We start from the raw sequence: 20,717 nt of genomic DNA, 5'->3' as shown, positions 1-20,717 counted from the left end.
AAGGGCAAGGTACCAAAAATTGTGAAACAACCTCTATTCTCCCGAACCCACTGCAAATTTTCAAGTTAGCCAATGCTAGACCTGTTTACCTTGTTTTGCTGTTCCTTCCCACAGAAATCACAATAAAGGCTCCTGCCGTGTTTTCCTATTGCTCCCTCTGTCTCCTGACCTACTCTGGTGCTTCTCCATGTGGCATGATGTGGTATGCCCTTTCCTCCTAGGAACTGTGAATAACAAACTAACTTTCCAATAGTAATCATCTCCTGATCTGTTGGCATCAGCATACCTGAATAATAATAAAACCTACATGTTAAAACACCTACTTACATGCTCTTACAATACCTCAGGTTACAGCTGTGTGTCTCCATGTCTTTCTCTATTAATGCACTGTGTTTTCATAGTACCATAATCTTTCATTATTATTGATTGAGGAATTGATTGAGGAATTATTATTGGTTGAGGAATTATTGATTGAGGAATCTGGCACTGAATTATTATTGAGGAATTATTATTGATTGAGGAATTATTGATTGAGGAATCTGGCACTGAATTCACTAGGCTACAACTGTGGATTTAAAATTTGTGAAGTGATTGAAGACATCACTATTCTTCTTTATATGCCCAATATCTAGTAACACAGATGTCATACTGGCTCAATGTTTGTTTTATTAAAGAATACATAAACATAAATATTTGTAAGAACATAAAAAAGAGATGTTTAATGAGCATTATATGGCTGACAAACCTGGGAGTTTGGACAAGAAGCTTTTAAAACAACTCTCAAAATTTGTAATGTAATCCTGAACAAAATAATTTTCATAAACCCAAATATTCCCTGGAAATCTAGTCATCTTTACTAGAAATATCTCAACTTTCTCTTAAATGTTCCCTTTGCCCTTTTCCCTAATACTCTAATAAGTCAAGTATTTTAATATCCTTCTCCAAATATCTCCTGTCTCTGACCCTCAACTCTGGCTTCCTGACAAACTCTACAATCCTATGAATAGAAAGGGAAATTCACATTCTCTGTAGTATTCCATAGATGTGACAATCAAATACTTATCTTCAAAACAAAACCTGGAAAGTATACTTTATCCCTGTTTTCTGAAATCTTTGAAATATAGGAGAAATAAAACCACACCCAATTGAGTACAAACTGAGTTATCACCTCAAGGGTCTGAAGTTCAGAGATCCTCAAATTGTTTATGGGAATAAGGAATCTAGAGGTGCCTTTAGACTAGACTCAATCAGACTTGAGTCAACAGACTCAAACAGTTGCACCATTAAAAACCACTTAAAAAAATCTTGACATTTTAATGTAAGCAGTTATCATAAGTAGCTATACTATCATCATTGCTGTGCCAATAAATATCTTATAGGGAAAAAGATTCTCTAGACTACATGCTGCTCTTCAAGTACCCTAAAACAAGAATTAAAGCTTAGAGAATTTCACTTTAAAAAATTACCATTAAAAACTTTTGTGGATTGAGAGAGGACCTAAAGATGTGAAGTACCAGCAAAAAAAAAAAAGTCATTTTGTTATGCAGGTTTGTTATGTAAAGATTTCAAATAAAACATTTCTGATAGAACTAATATAATTTTGAATATTTGATTCTTCAAATAGAAGACGTCTTCACTGTTCTCTAGGAGTGACATGGAAGTAAGAAGATTGGAATCTTTAAGTTCCTTTCTAGTTAGGGATAATCAAACATTCATATCAAATATTCAAAAGCAAAGAAAAAGCAAAACACATACCAAAACTTTGTCCACCACGATATGCATTTCTAGATAAAGAGGAATTAAATCTGGAACAGCTGATTCTGGCTAGAAAGAAAGAATAGCAGTATTTTAAAACTTTCACAAATTGTTTATTCTGAACTTTTAAAATATTTTTCCACCTTTACTGAGTCATAGTTGAAATATATATATATATATATATATATATATATATATATACTTAAGCTATAAGACTTGATGCTTTGATATACATATACAATGTGAAATAACTGCCACAATCAAGCTAATTAACATATCCACTCTCACATAGTTACCATTTTCTTTTATCGTGTGTGTGTGTGTACTCCATAAGTTTTTTATGGAGTAGTTAGGGTGTTCTATATATAATATCATGTCATCTGCAAGTAGTGACAGTTTTACTTCTTCCTTTCAATTTGAATGCATGTCATTTCGTTTTATTACCCAATTACTGTGGTGAGAACTTCCAATTCTTTGTTGAATAAAAGCGGCGAAAGTAGGCATCCTTGACATGTTCCTGATCTTAGAGGAAATGCTTTCAGCTTTTCACCGTTGAGTATAATGTTTGCTGTGGGCATGTCGTATATGGTCTTTATTATGTTGAAGTATGTTCCCTCTGTATCCACTTTGTTGAGTTTTTATTATACACGGATGCTGAATGTTTTCAAACGCTTTTTCTGCATCTATTTAGATGATCATGATTTTTATCCTTCATTTTGTTAATGTGGTATATCACATTGATTGATCTGCTGATGTTGAACCATTTTTTCATTCTTGCAATAAACCCCACTTCAGCATGGTGTATGATTCTTTAATGTTTTTTTCCTTTTCATGTTGAATTTGGTTTGCTATTATCTTTTTAAAGATTTTTGCATCTATGTTCATCAGGGATATTAGCCAGTAATTTTCTTTTCTTTTCTTTTCTTTTTTGTGGTATCTTTGTCTGAGGTTTGGTATCAGGGTATGCTGGCCTAGTAAAATGAATTTGGAAGTGTTCCCCCTTCATCTATTCTTTGGAAAAGGAGTTTGAGGATTGGTATTAATTATTCTTTAAATGTTTGGTACAATTCACCGGTGAATTGTATAAGTCTGGTCTTGGACTTTTGTTTGTTAGCATATTTTTGACTACTGATTAAATCCGCTTACCAGTAATTGGTCTATTCAGATTATCTATTTCAACATAATTCAGTCTTGGTAGGTTAGGTGTTTCTAGAAATTTATCCATTTCTTCTGGGTTGCCTAATTTTTTTTAATTGAAGTATAGTTGATTGACAATGTTGTGTTACTTTTAGGTGTACAGCAAAGTGATTCATATATATATATTTAATATATATGACATATAATATCTATGTATTCCTTTTCAGATTCTTTTCCCTTATAGGTTATTACAAAATATTGAGTATAGTTCCCTGTGCTATATAGTAGGTTCTTGTTGGTTATCTATTTCATATATTGCTGTGTATGTATGTTAACCCCAAACTCCCAAGTTTTCCTTCCCCAGGTTGCCTAATTTGTTAACATATAATTCTTCCTAGTAGTCTATATTTCTGTGGGATCAGTTGTAACATCTCCTTCATTTTTTATTTTATGATTTCTCTTTTTCTCTGGGTGAGTCTAGCTAAAGGTTTGTCAATTTTATTTTTTCAAAGAACCAGCTCTCAGCTTCACTGACCTTCTCTATTGTCCTTTTGGAATCTGTTTCATTTATTTCTGCCCTACATTTGTTATGTCTTCCCTTCTGCTAATCCTGGGTTTCATTTGTTCTTTTTCTAGTTCCTTGAGGTATAAAGTTAGGTTATTAGTGACTTTTCTTGTTTCTTGAGGTAGGCCATTTATCGCTAAGAACTTCCATCGTAGAACTACTTTTGCTGCATCCCACAAATTTTTGGTATATGCTATTTCCAATTTCTTTTGTCTCAAGGTATTTTTAAAAATTTCTCCTTTGATTTTTCTTTGGCCCATTTGTTGTTCAGTAGCATACTGTTTAAACTTCACATATTTGTGAATTATCCAGATTTCTTCATGTAAATAATTTCCAGTTTCATACCACTGTGGTCAATAAACATGCTTCATATGTTATCAATCCTCTTAAATTTATTAAGATTGTTTTGTGGCCTAACATGATCTCTCGTGGAAAATGTTCCATGAGAACTTCAGAAGAATGTGTATTCTGTTGCTTTTACATGGAGTATTCTGTATATATCTGTTAAGTCCATCATTCCAATGTGTCATTTAAGGCCAATGTTTCCTTATTGATTTTCTGTCTGGATGATCTATCCATTGATTTAAGTGGGATATTAAAATTCCCTACTATTATTATATTGCTGTCTATTTCTCCCTTTAGGTCAGTTAATATTTGCTTTATATATTTAGGTTATCCTATGTTGGGTACATAAATACTTACAAATGTTATATCTTCTTGTTAAATTGACCCCTATATCGTTATGTGACGCCCATCCATGTCTCTTATTACAATCTTTTTTTTTTTTACACCTATTTTGTCTGATATAATTATAGCTACTCCAGCTTTCTTTTGGTTTCCATTAGCTTGGAAATCTTTTTCCATCACTTCACTCTCAGTCTCTGTGTGTCCTTATATCAAACATCTCTTGTAGGTAGCATACAGATGGGTCTTGTTTTTTTAATCCACATAGCCACTCTATGTCTGTTGACTGGAGAACTCAGTCAATTTACATTTAAAGTAATTACTGATGGGTAGAGAAATGAGAGAACTCAAAATTTAAAAGTAATTATTGCCATTTTATTAATTGTTTACTGGCTGTTTCTTCTTCTCTTGCTCTCTTCCTTTGTGGTTTGATGACTTTCTTTACTAATATATTACTTTCTTTTTATTGTTTGTGTATTTACTATAGGTTTTTGCTATTTGTAAGCCATAAAGCTTACAAATAACTTATATATGTCTATTGTAAGTGGACAACAACTTAAGTTTTTTGAAAAAGCTCAACATTTTTACTCCCTGCCACATTTTATGTTTTTTATGTCATGTTTTATCTCTTTTATCTTGTGTATCCCTTAACTAATTATTATAATCATAGCTATTACTATTTTTACTACTTTCGTCTTTTAACCTTCATAGTAGCTTTGTAACTGATTAATCCACTCCCTTTGCTATATATTTATCTTTCTGGTGAGCGTTATTATTCATGTTTTCTTGGAAAAATTTAATGTGAGTTCCAGTTCAAGATGGCAAAATATGAAGATCCTGAAATCAACTCCTCCCAAAGACCTATTGAGTCTACAACTACATACAGAACAATTTCCTCTTTTAAAAAACCTAAAGTCTGGCTGAGTGGTAACTATACCTCAGGAAAATGAGAAGAAAAGCATGGTGAATCAGGTAGGATGTACTGAGACACACTCTTACCGTAAATGCCACCCTCGGTGCTATGACCCACAACCTGGAGAAAATTCTAAACCTGGAGCTTCTGTCTGAGGAGTGAAGGGTTTGAACCTCACATTGGGCACCACAACTTTTAGGACCCGCACCTGAGAGACAAGCCCCCAAAACATGGAACTTTGGAAACCAATGGGGCTTGAGTCCCCAGACTCACAAGATTGTGTCATTCTGGGAACCAGGTCAACAAGGGCCCAGGCACTTGGACTTACCTTCTGTAGGGCCCAGCTCAGAGGGAGCTAGTCATGCCCAGACTTAAAGTAAAGGAAATTCCCTTGCTTATATTAAGGTGTCAGCCTGAGAGGCAGGCATCTAATTAGCACACACATCCAGTGATGAACACCTGCAGGTACCATCTTCGTGCTTTCCCTTGTCCATGCTCCAGAGCACTATATCTCCCAGAAGAGAGCTTTTACATGCATCTGGTGCACCGATCGTTGCAGCTGACTCCCTGGGGACATTACTTGACTGCCTGACTCTGGAAGCCAAAGGAGCTTGCATTCCTAATTGCATGGGATTGTAATGATCATAAAGGAGCTCACTGTTAGGCACTCCAATTTTTATGGCAGCTACCCAGGAATACCTCTACATCACCTGGCTCTGGCAGCCAGTGGGGCTTACACTTGTGGGTCCCATAGGACAGTAGCTAACAGAGAAAGAGTTCTTAAACAGCTACCAGGCCCCAGCCAGCAAGAGGCAAAAGATCCAAGACCTCAGTCTTTCTGTTACAGAGGGCTATTAGCTAATCATCATGGCTGCAGCCTGAGAGGCAGACTTCTAATTAAACACACATTTATGGGCTAAGTGTCATGCTTTCCAGACACCTCAGAGGGTGAGTGCTATCTTCAAGAACTCCCTCTGCTACCCTCCAGAGATCCAGTTTTTCCTGCAAGGGAATTTTACATGCAATTGATGCCCTAGTTTTTAAAACAAGTGCCCCAGTTTTTGCAGCTACCACCTAGGGAATGCTCCTTCAATGCCTGGCTCTGGTGGCTAGGGGGCTTGCATTTATGAGACCAAAAGGACTTGAAGCAATTGAAGAGATGGTTCTTGGCAAGCTGCCACCTCAATACATAAGGTAAATGCTAACAGCCATAAAAAGGGAAATAGACAGTAATACAGTCATAGTAGGGGACTTTAACACCCCACTTTCACCAATGGACAGATCGTCCAAAATGAAAATAAATAAGGAAACACAAGCTTTAAATGATACATTAAATAAGATGGACTTAACTGATATTTATAGGACATTCTACCCAAAAACAACAGAATACCCTTTCTTCTCAAGTGCTCATGGAACATTTTCCACGATAGATCATATCCTGGGTCACAAATCAAGCTTTGGGAAATTTAAGAAAATTGAAATCATATCAACTATCTTTTCCAACCACAATGCTATAAGATGAGATATCAATCACAGGGAAAAATCTGTAAAAAATACAAACAGATGGAGGCTAAACAATACACTACTAAATAACCAAGAGATCACTGAGGAAATCAAAAAATACCTAGAACCAAAAGACAATGAAGACATGATGACCCAAAACCTATGGAATGCAGCAAAAGCAGTTCTAAGATGGAAGTTTATAGCAATACAATCCTACCTCAAGAAACAAGAAACATCTAAAATAAACGACTTAACCTTACATCTAAATTAATTAGAGAACGAAGAACAAAAAAAAACCTAAAGTTAGCAGAAGGAAAGAAATCATAAAGATCAGATCAGAAATAAATGAAAAAGAAATGAAGGAAACAATAGCAAAGGTCAATAAAACTAAAAGCTGGTTCTTTGAGAAGATAAACAAAATTGATAAATCACTAGACACACTCACCAAGAAAAAAAGGGAGAAGACTCAAATCAATAGAACTAGAAATAAAAAAGGAGAAGTAAAAACTGACACTGCAGAAATACAAAGGATCATGAAGATTACTACAGGCAACTATATGCCGATAAAATGGACAACCTGGAAAAAATGGACAAATATTTAAAAAGCACAACCTTCTGAGACTGAACCAGGAAGAAATAGAAAATATAAACAGACCAATCACAAGCACTGAAATTGAGACTGTGATTAAAAATCTTCCAACAAACAAAAGCCCAGGACTAGATAGCTTCACAGGCGAATTCTACCAAACATTTAGAGAAGAGCTAACACCTATCCTTCTCAAACTCTTCCAAAATATACCAGAGGGAGGAACACTCCCAAACTCATTCTATGAGGCCACCATCACCCTGATACCAAAACCAGACAAAGATGTCACAAAGAAAGAAAACTACAGGCCAATATCACTGAGGAACATAGATGCAAAAATCCTCAACAAAATACTAGCAAACAGAATCCAACAGAACATTAAAAGGATCATATACCATGATCAAGTGGGGTTTATCCCAGGAATGCAAGGCTACTTCAATATACACAAATCAATCAATGTGATAAACCATATTAACAAATTGAAGGAGTCAAACCATATAATCATCTCAATAGACGCAGAAAAAGCTTTTGACAAAATTCAACACCCATTTATGATAAAAACCCTCCAGAAAGTAGGCATACAGGGAACTTACCTCCACATAGTAAAGGCCATATATGACAAACCCACAGCCAACATCATTCTCAATGGTGAAAAATTGAAACCATTTCCTCTAAGATCAGGAACAAGACAAGGTTGCCCACTCTCACCACTATTATTCAACATAGTTTTGGAAGTTTTAGCCACAGCAATCAGAGAAGAAAGTGAAATAAAAGGAATCCAAGTTGGAAAAGAAGAAGTAAAGCTGTCACTGTTTGCAGATGACATGATACTATACATAGAGAATCCTAAAGATGCTACCAGAAAACTACTAGAGCCGATCAATGAATTTGGTAATGTAGCAGGATACAAAATTAATGCACAGAATTCTCTTGCATTCCTATACACTGGTGATGAAAAATCTGAAAGAGAAATTAAGGAAACATTACCATTTAGCATTGCAACAAAAATAATAAAATATCTAGGAATAAACCTACCTAAGGAGACAAAAGACCTGTATGCAGAAAACTATAAGAGACTGTTGAAAGAAATTAAAGATGATACCAACAGATGGAGAGATATACCATGTTCTTGGATTGGAAGAATCAACACTGTGAAAATGACTATACTATACAAAGTAATCTACAGATTCAATGCAACCCCTATCAAACTACCAATGGCATTTTTCACAGAACTAGAACTAAAAACTTCACAATTTGTATGGAAACACAAAAGACCCCGAATAGCCAAAGTAGTCTTGAGAAAGAAAAATGGAGCTGGAGGAATCATGCTCCCTGACTTCAGACTATACTACAAAGCTACAGTAATCAAGATAGTATGGTACTAGCACAAAAACAGAAATACAGATCAATGAAACAGGATAGAAAGTCCAGAGATAAACCCACGCACATATGGTCACCTTATTTTTGATAAAGGAGGCAAGAATATAGAATGGAGAAAAGACAGCCCCTTCAGTAAGTGGTGCTGGGGGCTTCCCTGGTGGCGCAGTGGTTGAGAGTCTGCCTGCCGATGCAGGGGACGTGGGTTCATGCCCCGGTCCAGAAGGATCCCACACGCCGCGGAGCGGCTGGGCCTGTGAGCCATGGCCCCTGAGCCTGTGCGTCCGGAGCCTGTGCTCCGCAATGGGAGAGGCCGCAACGGGAGAGGCCACAACAGTGAGAGGCCCGCGTACCACAAAAAAAAAAAAAAAAAAAAGTGGTGCTGGGAAAAATGGACAGCTCCAGGTAAAAGAATGACATTAGAACTCTCTGTAACACCATACACAAAAATAAACTCAAAATTTATTAAAGACCTAAATGCAAGGCCAGACACTATAAAACTGTTAGAGGAAAACATAGGCTGAACAATCTATGACATAAATCACAGCAAGATCCTTTTTGACCCACCTCCTAGAGGAATGGAAATAAAAACAAAAATAAACAAATGGGACCTAATGAAACTTAAAAGCTTTTGCACAGCAAAGCAAACCATAAACAAGATGAAAAGACAACCCTCAGAATGGGAGAAAATATTTGCAAATGAAGCAACTGCCAAAGATTAATCTCCAAAATTTACCAGCGGCTCATGCAGCTCAATATCAAAAACACAAACAACCCAATCCAAAAGTGGGCAGAAGACCTAAACAGACATTTCTCCAAAGAAGATATACAGATTGTCAACAAACAAATGAAAGGATGCTCAACATCACTGATCATTAGAGAAACGCAAATCAAAACTACAGTGAGGTATATCACCTAACACCAGTCAGAATGGCCATCATCAAAAAATCTACAAACAATAAATGCTGGAGAGGGTGTGGAGAAAAGGGAACCCTCTTGCACTGTTAGTGGGAGTGTAAATTGATACAGCCACTATGGAGAACACTATGGAGGTTCCTTTAAAAACTAAAAACAGAACTACCATACGACCCAGCAATCCCACTACTGGGCATATACCCTGAGAAAACCATAATTCAAAAAGACTCATGTACCACAATGTTCATTGCAGCTCTATTTACAATAGCTAGGACATGGAGGCAACCTAAGTGTCCATCAACAGATTACTGGATAAAGAAGATATGGCACATATATACAATGGAATATTACTCAGTCATAAAAAGAAACGAATTTGAGTTATTTGTAGTGAGGTGGATGGACTTAGAGTCTGTCATACAAAGTGAAGTAAGTCAGAAAGATAAAAACAAATACTGTATGCTAACACATATATATGGAATCTAAAGAAAAAAAAAAGGTTCTGAAGAACCTAAGGGCAGGACAGGAATGCAGATGTAGAGAATGGACTTGAGGACGTGGGGAGGGGAAAGGGTAAGCTGGAACAAAGTGAGAGAGTGGCACGGACATATATACACTCCCTAATGTAAAATAGATAGCTCTAGTGGGAAGCAGCCACATAGCACAGGGAGATCAGCTCGGTGCTTTGTGACCACCTAGAGGGGTGGGATAGGGAGGGTGGGAGGGAGATGCAAGAGGGAGGAGATATGGGGATATATGTATACATATAGCTGATTCACTTTGTTATGCAGCAGAAACTAACACACCATTGTAAAAAAATTATACTCCAATAAAGATGTTAAAAAATAAATTATTAAGTAAATAAAAGCAATAACTGCCTTGAAAGAGTAATAAAGCATACATAACTCACTTTTTCACTTATAAAAATATTATAGTCCATTGGGTTTTGTTCTGTGTCTTGGTTATTTTCGGTAAGAACTGCAAATTCATTGTTTTCATTTCCTAATTTATAAAGAAGATGCTGAAATTCAACTGCAGATTCCAGAGGCTCAATTCCATAAGAAAGATTTTCAAACTGCAATATTCCTCTGTAAAATTAAGGTTAAAATTTTAAGTGCTTTTAATTAATTCTATATCATAAAACTCCGACAGAACTCCTAAAAAAAGGAGGGGGAGGAGGAGAGTGAGAAGAAAGAAACAGAATGTTTTTGAGCTCAGTATTTTGACCCAAACTCTTTAAGTTTTGGAGATGACTCTGAAGAGATAAAAAAAGGTCTTCCCCAATCCAAAAAAGTAACTTTCCATTTAATTTACTTTATAGTTATAAACGCAGCACATATTATGTAATCAGTTGCTAGCAAGTACACAGCATTACTGTGATCAAGTCATTCTCCTGTCCCCGAAGTCAGTAATTTAATGAAAGCAATAGCAAATAGAAATCTGTATAAATTTCTTTCTGTTTTGCACTGCAATGATTACATTGCTTGCATAAAAAAAGATACATAATCAGTAATTTTATTCATAAAAATAAAATTCAGCAGTAATTAGAAGAAGGCATTTATGAATTTTATGTACCTAGTCTGAATAAGAAATTAAATTTTAAAGAGTAAACAACTTTTATAAGTATTCTTTCTTGAATACAGGTAACAGTTCAAGTGACTACTCTCTAAAAAACACATTTCAGAATTCCATGTAAAAAGCACTGAGTAAAATTCGTTTGTGGAAACAAGGCTCCTACACTACAAAATGAAGGTGAAGAATATCCTGACAGAATGGAAAACTCTCCAAGCACTAAAGAGGAAACCCTACAGTTCTTAGAAAGATTAAGATAGTGATATTACTAGAAAAATGAGTACCATAATAATACTTATTTGTTTATATAGAAGTGCTTCCTCTCTCTGAAGATGATTTCCCTTTGTGAAACAGCATGCTTTGTTTATTTATTTTTACATCTCCAAACACTAGGCCAGTAGCTGGTACATGGTAGGTATCAAAAATACTCTATGTGCTGAAAAAATAAGCTACCCAAAACTTAGCTCTTCCAACTTGCTATAGTCAGACACGGTCAACTGTCATTTCTGTACTAAAGAAGAAACAAGATACAGAGCAAAGACACCAGGAAATCTAAACCTTCAAGAAGTTAGACATGTCTCTGGTCAGTGGGGAAAGTAAAGAGAAATCAGAGAAGAAACATATTCAGAGGAAGAGATTATTATTATTATTATCATTATTCACTGAATAACCTCCACATGGGAATCCTCTACCAGCTCCACACTTAGTATAAACTAACAAACTCTCTGCAGACAAATATCATAACCATGGTGTTTGCATATTAACGACAAAAATATACATAACCTCAGTCCAGAGCACGTGCTAAGTGTGACAACAGAATTCAGATATCCTTCAATATATCCTTGGTAGTAGCACTGAGTCTGGGGGGGAAAATATAAAGTGGTTACCTAGGAGTTGACAAAACTTTCTAATGATTTCTTAACTTTTTATACTTAATAGAACTTTCTGAATATTTTTCACAGGCTATATACAGTTTATATCAGTATGAATAAAGTGACATTCAGAAAAATGTCTCCCCATATTTGCCACTTTCACTCTATTAACTACTCTTTTCAGATCAATACTTGGGATTATTATTTTACATCCTGCTTCCAAAGTTTTATCCCATATTTTAGGTAAAATTATTTTCCAATATATAAATTTAGGTCATCAATTAGAAGACAAAGGTTGTGAGTATGGATTTCCTTTAAATTCTGATATTCTGCTAAAAAGAAACATCTAAAATTTAAGGGCACAAAAAGATTGAAGAGCTAGAAAAAGATAGACCACACAAACCAAACGGATGATTCTGAAGCGATAATAATACAGGAAATGTAGACTTTAAGGCAAGAAGCATTACTAGAGATAAAAAGGGGCATTTCATAATGATACATGAGTTTCAATTCACCAGGAAGATATAAATATTCCAAGTTTGTATTTATTTAATAACATAGCTTCAAATTATAAAAAGCCAAAACTGAAAGAATAAAAATAAATGCAAAATCATACTAAAAGATTTTTAAGCACATACACTTCTGTCAGTAACTGATAAATCTAGCATTCCGAATCTATAGAAGAGTTGAACAGAATGTTAACCTAATATAGGTAAAACCCTACTTAAAAACTATATATAATATACTTTTTTTGCACAGAGTTCTTTTCTTTAACGATTTTTTTATTGAAGTGTAGTTAATTTACAATGTGTGTTAGCTTCAGGTGTACATCAAAGTGATTCAGTTATACATACATACATACACCTATATATGTATCCTTTTTCAGATTCTTTTCCATTATAGGTTATCACAAGACACTGAATATAGTGTGTTGTACAGTAGGTCCCTGTCGTTTATCTATTTTATACGTAGTCATGTGTATATGTTAATCCCTAACTCCTAATTTATCTCCCCCTCCAGCCGCCGCTATCCTTTCTGGTAACCATAAGTTTGTTTTCTGTCTGTGAGTCTATCTCCATTTTAAAAATAAGTTCATTTAGATAATTATTTTAGATTCCACATGTAAGTGATATCATGTGATATTAGTCTTTGTCTTACTTCACTTGATAATTCTAGGTCCATCTATGTTGCTGCAAATGGCATTATTTCATCTTTTTTTATAGCTAAGTAATATTCCATTGAATACACTTTCTTTTTTTTCTTTTTTTGCGGTACGCGGGCCTCTCACTGTTGTGGCCTCTCCCGTTGCAGAGCACAGGCTCCGGATGCGCAGGCTCAGCGGCCATGGCTCACGGGCCCAGCCGCTCCGCGGCATGTGGGATCCTCCCGGACCGGGGCACGGAACCGTGTCCCCTGCATCGGCAGGCAGACTCTCAACCACTGCGCCAACAGGGAAGCCCAATACACTTTTTTTTTAAAGAACATGTAACATTTACCAAAATGAAACCATATTCTGGGCCATGAAACACAAAAACAAATTGTAAAGGACTGAAATCACACCAAGTTCAGTCTCTGACCACAGTATAATTAACACAGAGACATAGCAAACATCATCACAGACAAAATAGGAAAATTATATAATTTCCAAGATAGTGCTATAAATTTTGGTATAAATCAATGTATGTTTTCTTATTAACACATGCCTTTATGTTAGAACTATGTGGAGAAGGAAGGAGCAATAAAAGGAAAGTAATGGTCCTTTCCAATAGAAGTGAAGTAACATATTTCAATAATTCAACAAATTTTTATTATATGCTATGTGCCAGGCATTTTTCTAGGCACTAGGGATGCATCATTGAATACAACAGACCAAAAGCTCTGGTGAAATGAAGATTATATTGCACTGAAAAAACAGAAAATAAATAGATAAAATATATGGTACATCATATATTGATAACCACTATGGAGAAAAACAAAACAGGTAAGTTAAGAGAGTAATAACGTTAAGAGTGCCATTTAAAATAGGGGTTAGTCAAGGACTAACAGGATGGTTTTGAGCAAAGACCTGAAGGAAATGAGGGAGAGAAACATTGTGTCTTGGGAAAGAGCAAACATCTGGATCAGAAGAAATAGAAAGTGAAAATTTCTTGAAAGGAGGACATGTCTGGTATGTTTGAAGAATAGCAAGGAAACCAAGGCGACTGTAACAGAATAAGCAAGGTAGAGAATAACTGGAAATGAGGTCACAGAAGTAAAGAGAACCAGACTGTGTAAAGCCTGTAGGATACTAAAATGACTTTGGTTTTCACTTTGTGAATGATAAATCATCCCATGGAGGCTTCTGAACAGAGAAGTGATATGATCTGACCAAGTTTTAATAGGATTGATCTGGTTGTCATGTTGGGAACTAACTGAGGAGGTGAGCAAGGTGTGGAAGCAGGGAGATTATTCCGGAAGTTACAGCAAAAATCCAAACTAGATATGATGTTTACACTGGTATCAGCAGATAGAGACAGAGGAAGAGGGTGGATTCTTAGTACATAATTTGAAAGGTAGAGTCAATATGATTCACTGATGGATGAGACAGGGACTAAAAAAGAAGGAAAGGATTTCAATCTATGATTTCAGATTCAGTAAGATTTGTACTTGTTTTTATTATTATTTAATGTATATTCATTTATTCAACAAAATATAAATTAATTTAATTGTGCCTATGTTCTAGGCAGAGTAGAAGGTAAGTCAATCTAGTTTGTCTTTAATTTACCAAGATTTCAAGAAAGCCTAATAATGGGTGAAATGAGGCATAAGTGGATCACTTAAATACATCCCCTGTGAATACAGTCTTCTGTATTAGGAAAGTATTCAATGTAAAAAGGGTTTTAAAAATCTTTGAAATATAAAATTTAAATCTTACCTGAATATTTGAAGAATGAGAATTCACAGATCCTTGATTATACAAATAAAGCATGAAATTATCTGCTAAAAAAAATCTGAATATAATAAAAGAATGAGAGAATTTTAAGTTATACTTTTTGAAACATGTAAAGCAGTAGTCAGCAAACTTAAATCCCTCAAGCCAAATCTGACCTACCTTCTGCATTTGTAAATAAAATTCTATTTGAACACAGCCATACCCATTCACTTATATATGGTTTATAGCAGCTTTCACACTACAACAGCAGAGCTGAGTCATTTTGACAAAGATATTATCATCCTCAGAGCCTAAAATATTTACTATCTGGGCCTTTAAAGAAAAAGTTTGCCAATCCCTGACAAAGGTAGTATCTTCTTTTGACCTGTATGTAATCTTTATTCAAAGCAATAAGCATTTACTCAAAATAATTTTCCTATCTTATACTCCTTTAAAAAATAAGAGACTACAAAACAAGAGAAAAGCATTTTAAAATTTACAAAGATACGAAATGGGTGTAGGATTATGAGAGTTTTCTATTCTTTCATTCGTTTCTTTTAAATTTTTCTTCATTTATTTATTTTTTTTGGCTGTGTTGGGTCTTCGTTGCTACGAATGGGCTTTCTCTAGTTGCAGCAAACGGGGGCTACTCTTCGTTGTGGCGCGTGGGCTTCTCATTGTGGTGGCTTCTCTTGTTGTGGAGCACGGGCTCTAAGTGTGTGGGCTTCAGTAGTTGTGGCATGCGGGCTCAGTAGTTGTGGCTCACGGGCTCTAGAGTGCAGGCTCAGTAGTTGTGGTGCACGGGCTTAGTTGCTCCACAGTATGTGGGATCTTCCCGGACCAGGACTCGAACCCGTGTCCCCTGCACTGGGAAGCAGTTTCTTAACCACTGTGTCACCAGGGAATTCCCTATTCTTTCATTCTCTCTCAATTTTACTATTAAATATATATTACTATAATGAAGTGGAAGAGTATTCTGTAAAAGTCATACTAAGCAGAACATAGGTGTTGAAACTACAAGTCTAAGTTCAACCTTCTCTGGTATCATTCCCTGTCCTTATTATGCTATTTTACTTAAGCTTTCTCACCTGGTGCTCACTCCTCAATCCAACGTAATGTAACTAGACCACCCAGTCTAGCTTCTGCTGGGAATCCTCCATTAAAACAGTTGCCATAGAGATTACTAATGACCCGCTTGTTGTTAAATCCAAAAAGCAGTTTGAGTCACGTAAAACTACTCTAACACACTGTTGACCACACTCCCCTTCTTTAAAACATGTACTCTTCAACTTCAATCATACCATTTACCTCTGGTTTCCCTCATATCTTTTTGTCTACTTTTATAAGTCCCTTCATCTGGATCCTTACTTCTTCACTTAAATGCTTCCATGGCCTTCAATTCTGGTTGTTTTTCCTTCTCATCATTAATATTCACCCCAACCTCTGTATCTTGTTCATTTCTGATGCCTGATTTATACCTATATAAAAAAGATGGCTCTGAAACCCACAACTCTCTCGCATGACCCGAACTAAATATAACTGGTTATTTGGGGTCTTCTGTGGTTTCATACAAATTTTAGGATTATTTGTTCTACTTCTGTGAAAAATGCATGAGTATTTTGATAGGGATTGGACTGAATCTGTAGATTGCCTTGGTTAGTGGTATGGACATTTTAACAATATTAATTCTTCCAATGCATAAGCATGGTATATCTTTCCATTTATTGGTGTTCTCTTCAATTTCTTTATCAATGTCTTACAGCTTTCAGAGTACAGGTCTTTCATCTCCCTTCGTTAAATTTATTCCCAGGTATTTTTTCTTTTTGATGCAATTGTAAATGGGATTGTTTTCTTGATTTCTTTTTCTGATATTTCGTTATTAGTGTATAGAAATGCAACAGATTTCTGTGTATTAATTTTGTATCCTGCAGCTTTACTGAATTCATTTATTAGTCCTAATAGCTTTTTGGTGGAGTCTGTAGGGTTTTCTATGTTATCCTACCATCTGTAAATAGTGACCATTTTAGTTCTCCCTTTCCAATGTGGATGCATATTATTTCTTTTTAATTGCTATGGTTAGGACTTCCAATACTGTGTTGAATAAAAGTGGTGAGAGGGGGCATCCTTGTCTTATTCCTGGCCTTAGAGGAAAAACTTTTCAGCTTTTCATCATTGAGTATGATGTTAGCTGTGGATTTGTCATAAATGGCCTTTAATATATAAGTGAAGGGGATTAAGAGGTATGAACTACCAGTTATAAAATAAGTCAGTCATAGGGATGCAACGTACAACACAGGGAATACAGTCAATATAACATAATTATATGATTTGTAATGTATAAAAATATAGAATCACTATATTGTACACCTGAAAATAATATGATATTGTAAGACAACTATACTTCAATCAATCAATCTATCTATCAATCAAACTGCCACTGGACATTTCTCCTGGATATCCCCTGACGCAGACGTGCTCTCCTTCTCCTTCACTGCCCCACCAAATCTGTGCTACCACTATGTCCAATCTGTTATCTAATCTTTTTTTCTGACACCTCAGCTATGTCTTAAAAAAAAAAGAAATCCTACATGGTCATAATTATACTTCTCATTATTTCCCATATAAGCTTCTTGCAATAGCTTCCTATGACTTCCCATAGTCATGGTGTCCTAATTATTATACAGGTGATTTCCAAAAACAGAGTATATACATGCTCTATCCATCTCCCAAGCTCCAGTCCCTCTATTTCTTACTACTGCTTATAGTTTCAATAAGATACTCAAATATGAGTTCTCTCTTTCCCTCTTATGCACTTGAAAAGTTCTTTGAGTGGTCATTTACTATTCTTCCCTTCTGTCTAAAGGAGTAGGTAGGTTAACACTTCTTTTACTCAATGCCATTTTGTGGCATCTAACAACACAATGAATCACTTGTTTATACTTCTCTCTTTAAGAAACTTCCTCTCAGCCAAAATACTTTGTTTTTTCTTCCTTAAAAAGCATTCATATTCTTTTTTTCTCTGCTGAACATTTCTGAAAAAGTCATTTTCACTTAATACTTTCAGTTTCTCACAACTCACCTCTCCTTAATACCATGTAGTCTAGTTCTACACCCAAAATTTAACTGATATCTACTTCTTGAAAGTTACAAATTGCTTCCAAGCCAGCCTTTCTCTACTGGGTTTCCAAGAGAGAATTAAACCCTACAGAAAGTTATTTAAAATATGTTCATAATTCTCTTAGGCATGGTATATAGCTGGTACTATTTTCCATAAATTATTCACCAGTTTCCAGAACACTGTATGATCTAATTTCTATATTAAATCCCTATTTCATTTTCCTGGTGGTGAGCCTGCCTCCCTGATCAAACCCTAACTGATACAGTTACAGACTTACTTCTTTCTTATCACATCCTGCCCTGATTACACAGGTCCTGCTGGTTCTGCCAACTTAAGATCATATAGATTAATCTTCAGGAGACAAGTCCCTATTTTTCCTGTTCCTAACCCCCCTATTCACAAAAGACTATGAGGCATTAAGACCAAAAAATTAATTCACAGGAGAGCATCTGTTCATCTGAGACAACTAAAATTTTTAATAAACAAGTACATTATTTTTAACACTCTATTTTTATTATAAGTAAATAAATTCATATAAATAAAATTAAATCTAAAAGTAAGGAATAAAAAATTACCTTTGCCTAAGGTGCACGGTATACGGTATCTCATCTATTGGAATAATATAGGATACCTGTTCCTAGAGAATCCAGAACAACTGAGAGTGAAGACAAATGTAATAGAAGAAGTGAAACAACAATTTTACATCAACTAATCCTTCCATATAATGCTTAAAATGTCTCAGACTATGTGTGATTTAAAATCTGCAATAATATATCAAAAATGATAATATTTATTTATTATATTATCCATTCTTACTATATCCACAAAAACAAGCCCAATCTAAGGAGTTTAGAGCATTAGAAATCATACGTGACTGAATTTTAAACTCTTCTAAAAGAAGAGGCGATGTGCCATGCTGTAATGCCTACTCAGGTAGCATCATTGGGATAATAAGGTACTCTACACATCAGTGAAGATTAACTTAATCCATTAGGCACAAAAATTATTTATTTTAACCATTTTCCTGAAATGTATGGCTTGCTTCCTATATTTTTAAACAGAAGACACTTGAACAAAATTTGGCATAGTTTTTTTACTCCATCCCAATTATTCTCAGGTTAAAACATGGATGGCAATGAGTTGCAATATCAGTTGGTCAGTGAACCTAAGTGATGAGATTTTATCTTGCAAAAGAGAACATGTGAAAAGCCAGAGTTAGATCATCATTAAAAAGAAAACTTAGTTAAAGCATATAAAAACCTAAAAGACACAAATACCACAACACAAAAAAAGATAAGCCTTTCCGGATCTGTGAAAATAAGAAGCAACAAGGAGACAATACAAATCAAGAGATAATAAGGCAAGTTGTTAAAAGATCTAGTAAATGATCAAAAATGAAACAGAAAGGTCAACATCACTGGTGTTATGAAGTCAAGTGGATACCATGTACCTGCTGCTATGATGTGATGAGAAGAGCACTTTACCTCTACGGTAATCTTCCCTAAAACTCATAACCTCAGTCTAATCATGATAAAACATCAGAGAAATCCAAACTGAGGGACGTTCTACAAAATATCTGACCAATATTCTTTAAAAATGACACGGTCATGAAACAGAAAAACAGAGCAAAGGAGACTGGGGAGACCTAACAACTAACAGCAATGTAGTATCCTGAATTAGATCCTGGAACAGGAAAAGAACATTAGTGGAAAAACTGGTGACATCCAAATAAATCCTACAGTTTGTTAATAGTAAGATATCAATGTTAATTTTTTAGTTTTGATAAATGTAATGTATCAACATGGTTATATAAGATGTTAACTTTAGGGAAAACTGAGCGAACATATATGGGAGTTCAAGGTAGCATCTTTGCAAATTCTTCATAAATCTAAAATCATTCTAAAAATTTTAAAGGTTTTTTTAAGTAAAACCAGAAATAAATTGAAGAAAGAAGCAAAACAGGTATGTGTCAAATATAAGGCAGAAATACCAAACATAGGATACTGATACTGAAGCAGCAACATGTCCTAGCTGTAAAATTTACATGAGTGAAAAAAAATTCCCCTTAGAGATCTGAATGCAATAACTGAAAAGAGATGCTGGAGAATTTTTATCTCTTTCTAAAGTGGACCTGATGCACAAGTCCCCCAAAGTAGTTCTGGGATGAATATTTTTCTCAAAATGAAAACATAATAATTATTAAAATATTAGTATACCAGATATACTCCCTCTAACTATACTGTGAGAGGTAGCATGACACGCATTCTCTCTGCAGACTATGTACAGAAAATTAGCTAGATCTTTAAAGAATGTAGAGGGGTTGATCAATGGAGGCCATAAGAGAATTTATTGAATAATACCAGCAAATATGTGTTTTAATTTTTAATAACAGACTTGCAATGATTAAGAAACTCAATCCCTTCTGGAATTTTTATTTGTAAAGTGTTACAATAATTTCAACACTTTCAGAAAACACTTTTCCTGTTCACTCACTCATATGGTTCCAAAATCACTCCTCTTCAATGGAACAGGATAGAAAGTCCAGAGATAAACCCACACACCTGTAGTCACCTAATCTATGACAAAGTGGATGGACAATGGAGAAAAGACAGTCTCTTCAATAAGTGGTGCTGGGAAAACTGGACAGCTACATGTAAAAGAATGCAATTAGGACATTCTCTAACACCATACACAAAAATAAAATCAAAATGGATTAAAAACCTAAATGTAAGACTGGACACTATAAAACTCTTAGAGGAAAATAGAGGCAGAACACTCTTTGGCATAAATCACAGCAATATCTTTTTGATCC

At 35.1% G+C, this 20,717-nt stretch overlaps 1 protein-coding gene across 1 annotated transcript in view; it reads right to left on the bottom strand.

Annotated features, from left to right (window-relative positions):
• ADAM32 (ADAM metallopeptidase domain 32) overlaps positions 1–20,717 on the bottom strand; it is a 163,534-nt gene that overhangs the window by 117,634 nt on the left and 25,183 nt on the right. The window contains exons 3-7 of the mRNA XM_032618296.1: positions 18,481–18,542; positions 14,791–14,866; positions 11,788–11,864; positions 10,343–10,520; positions 1,756–1,824 (exon numbers count right to left, since the gene is read on the bottom strand). Coding sequence (XP_032474187.1) covers positions 1,756–1,824; positions 10,343–10,520; positions 11,788–11,864; positions 14,791–14,866; positions 18,481–18,542 — 462 coding nt within the window. The remainder of the gene's footprint in view (positions 1–1,755; positions 1,825–10,342; positions 10,521–11,787; positions 11,865–14,790; positions 14,867–18,480; positions 18,543–20,717) is intronic.

This window comes from Phocoena sinus, chromosome 21, assembly GCF_008692025.1.
Source record: "Phocoena sinus isolate mPhoSin1 chromosome 21, mPhoSin1.pri, whole genome shotgun sequence".
Taxonomy (NCBI): domain Eukaryota; kingdom Metazoa; phylum Chordata; class Mammalia; order Artiodactyla; family Phocoenidae; genus Phocoena; species Phocoena sinus.
The sequence above is the reverse complement of the archived record's forward strand: the minus strand, read 5'-3'. Positions and strand labels throughout refer to the sequence as shown.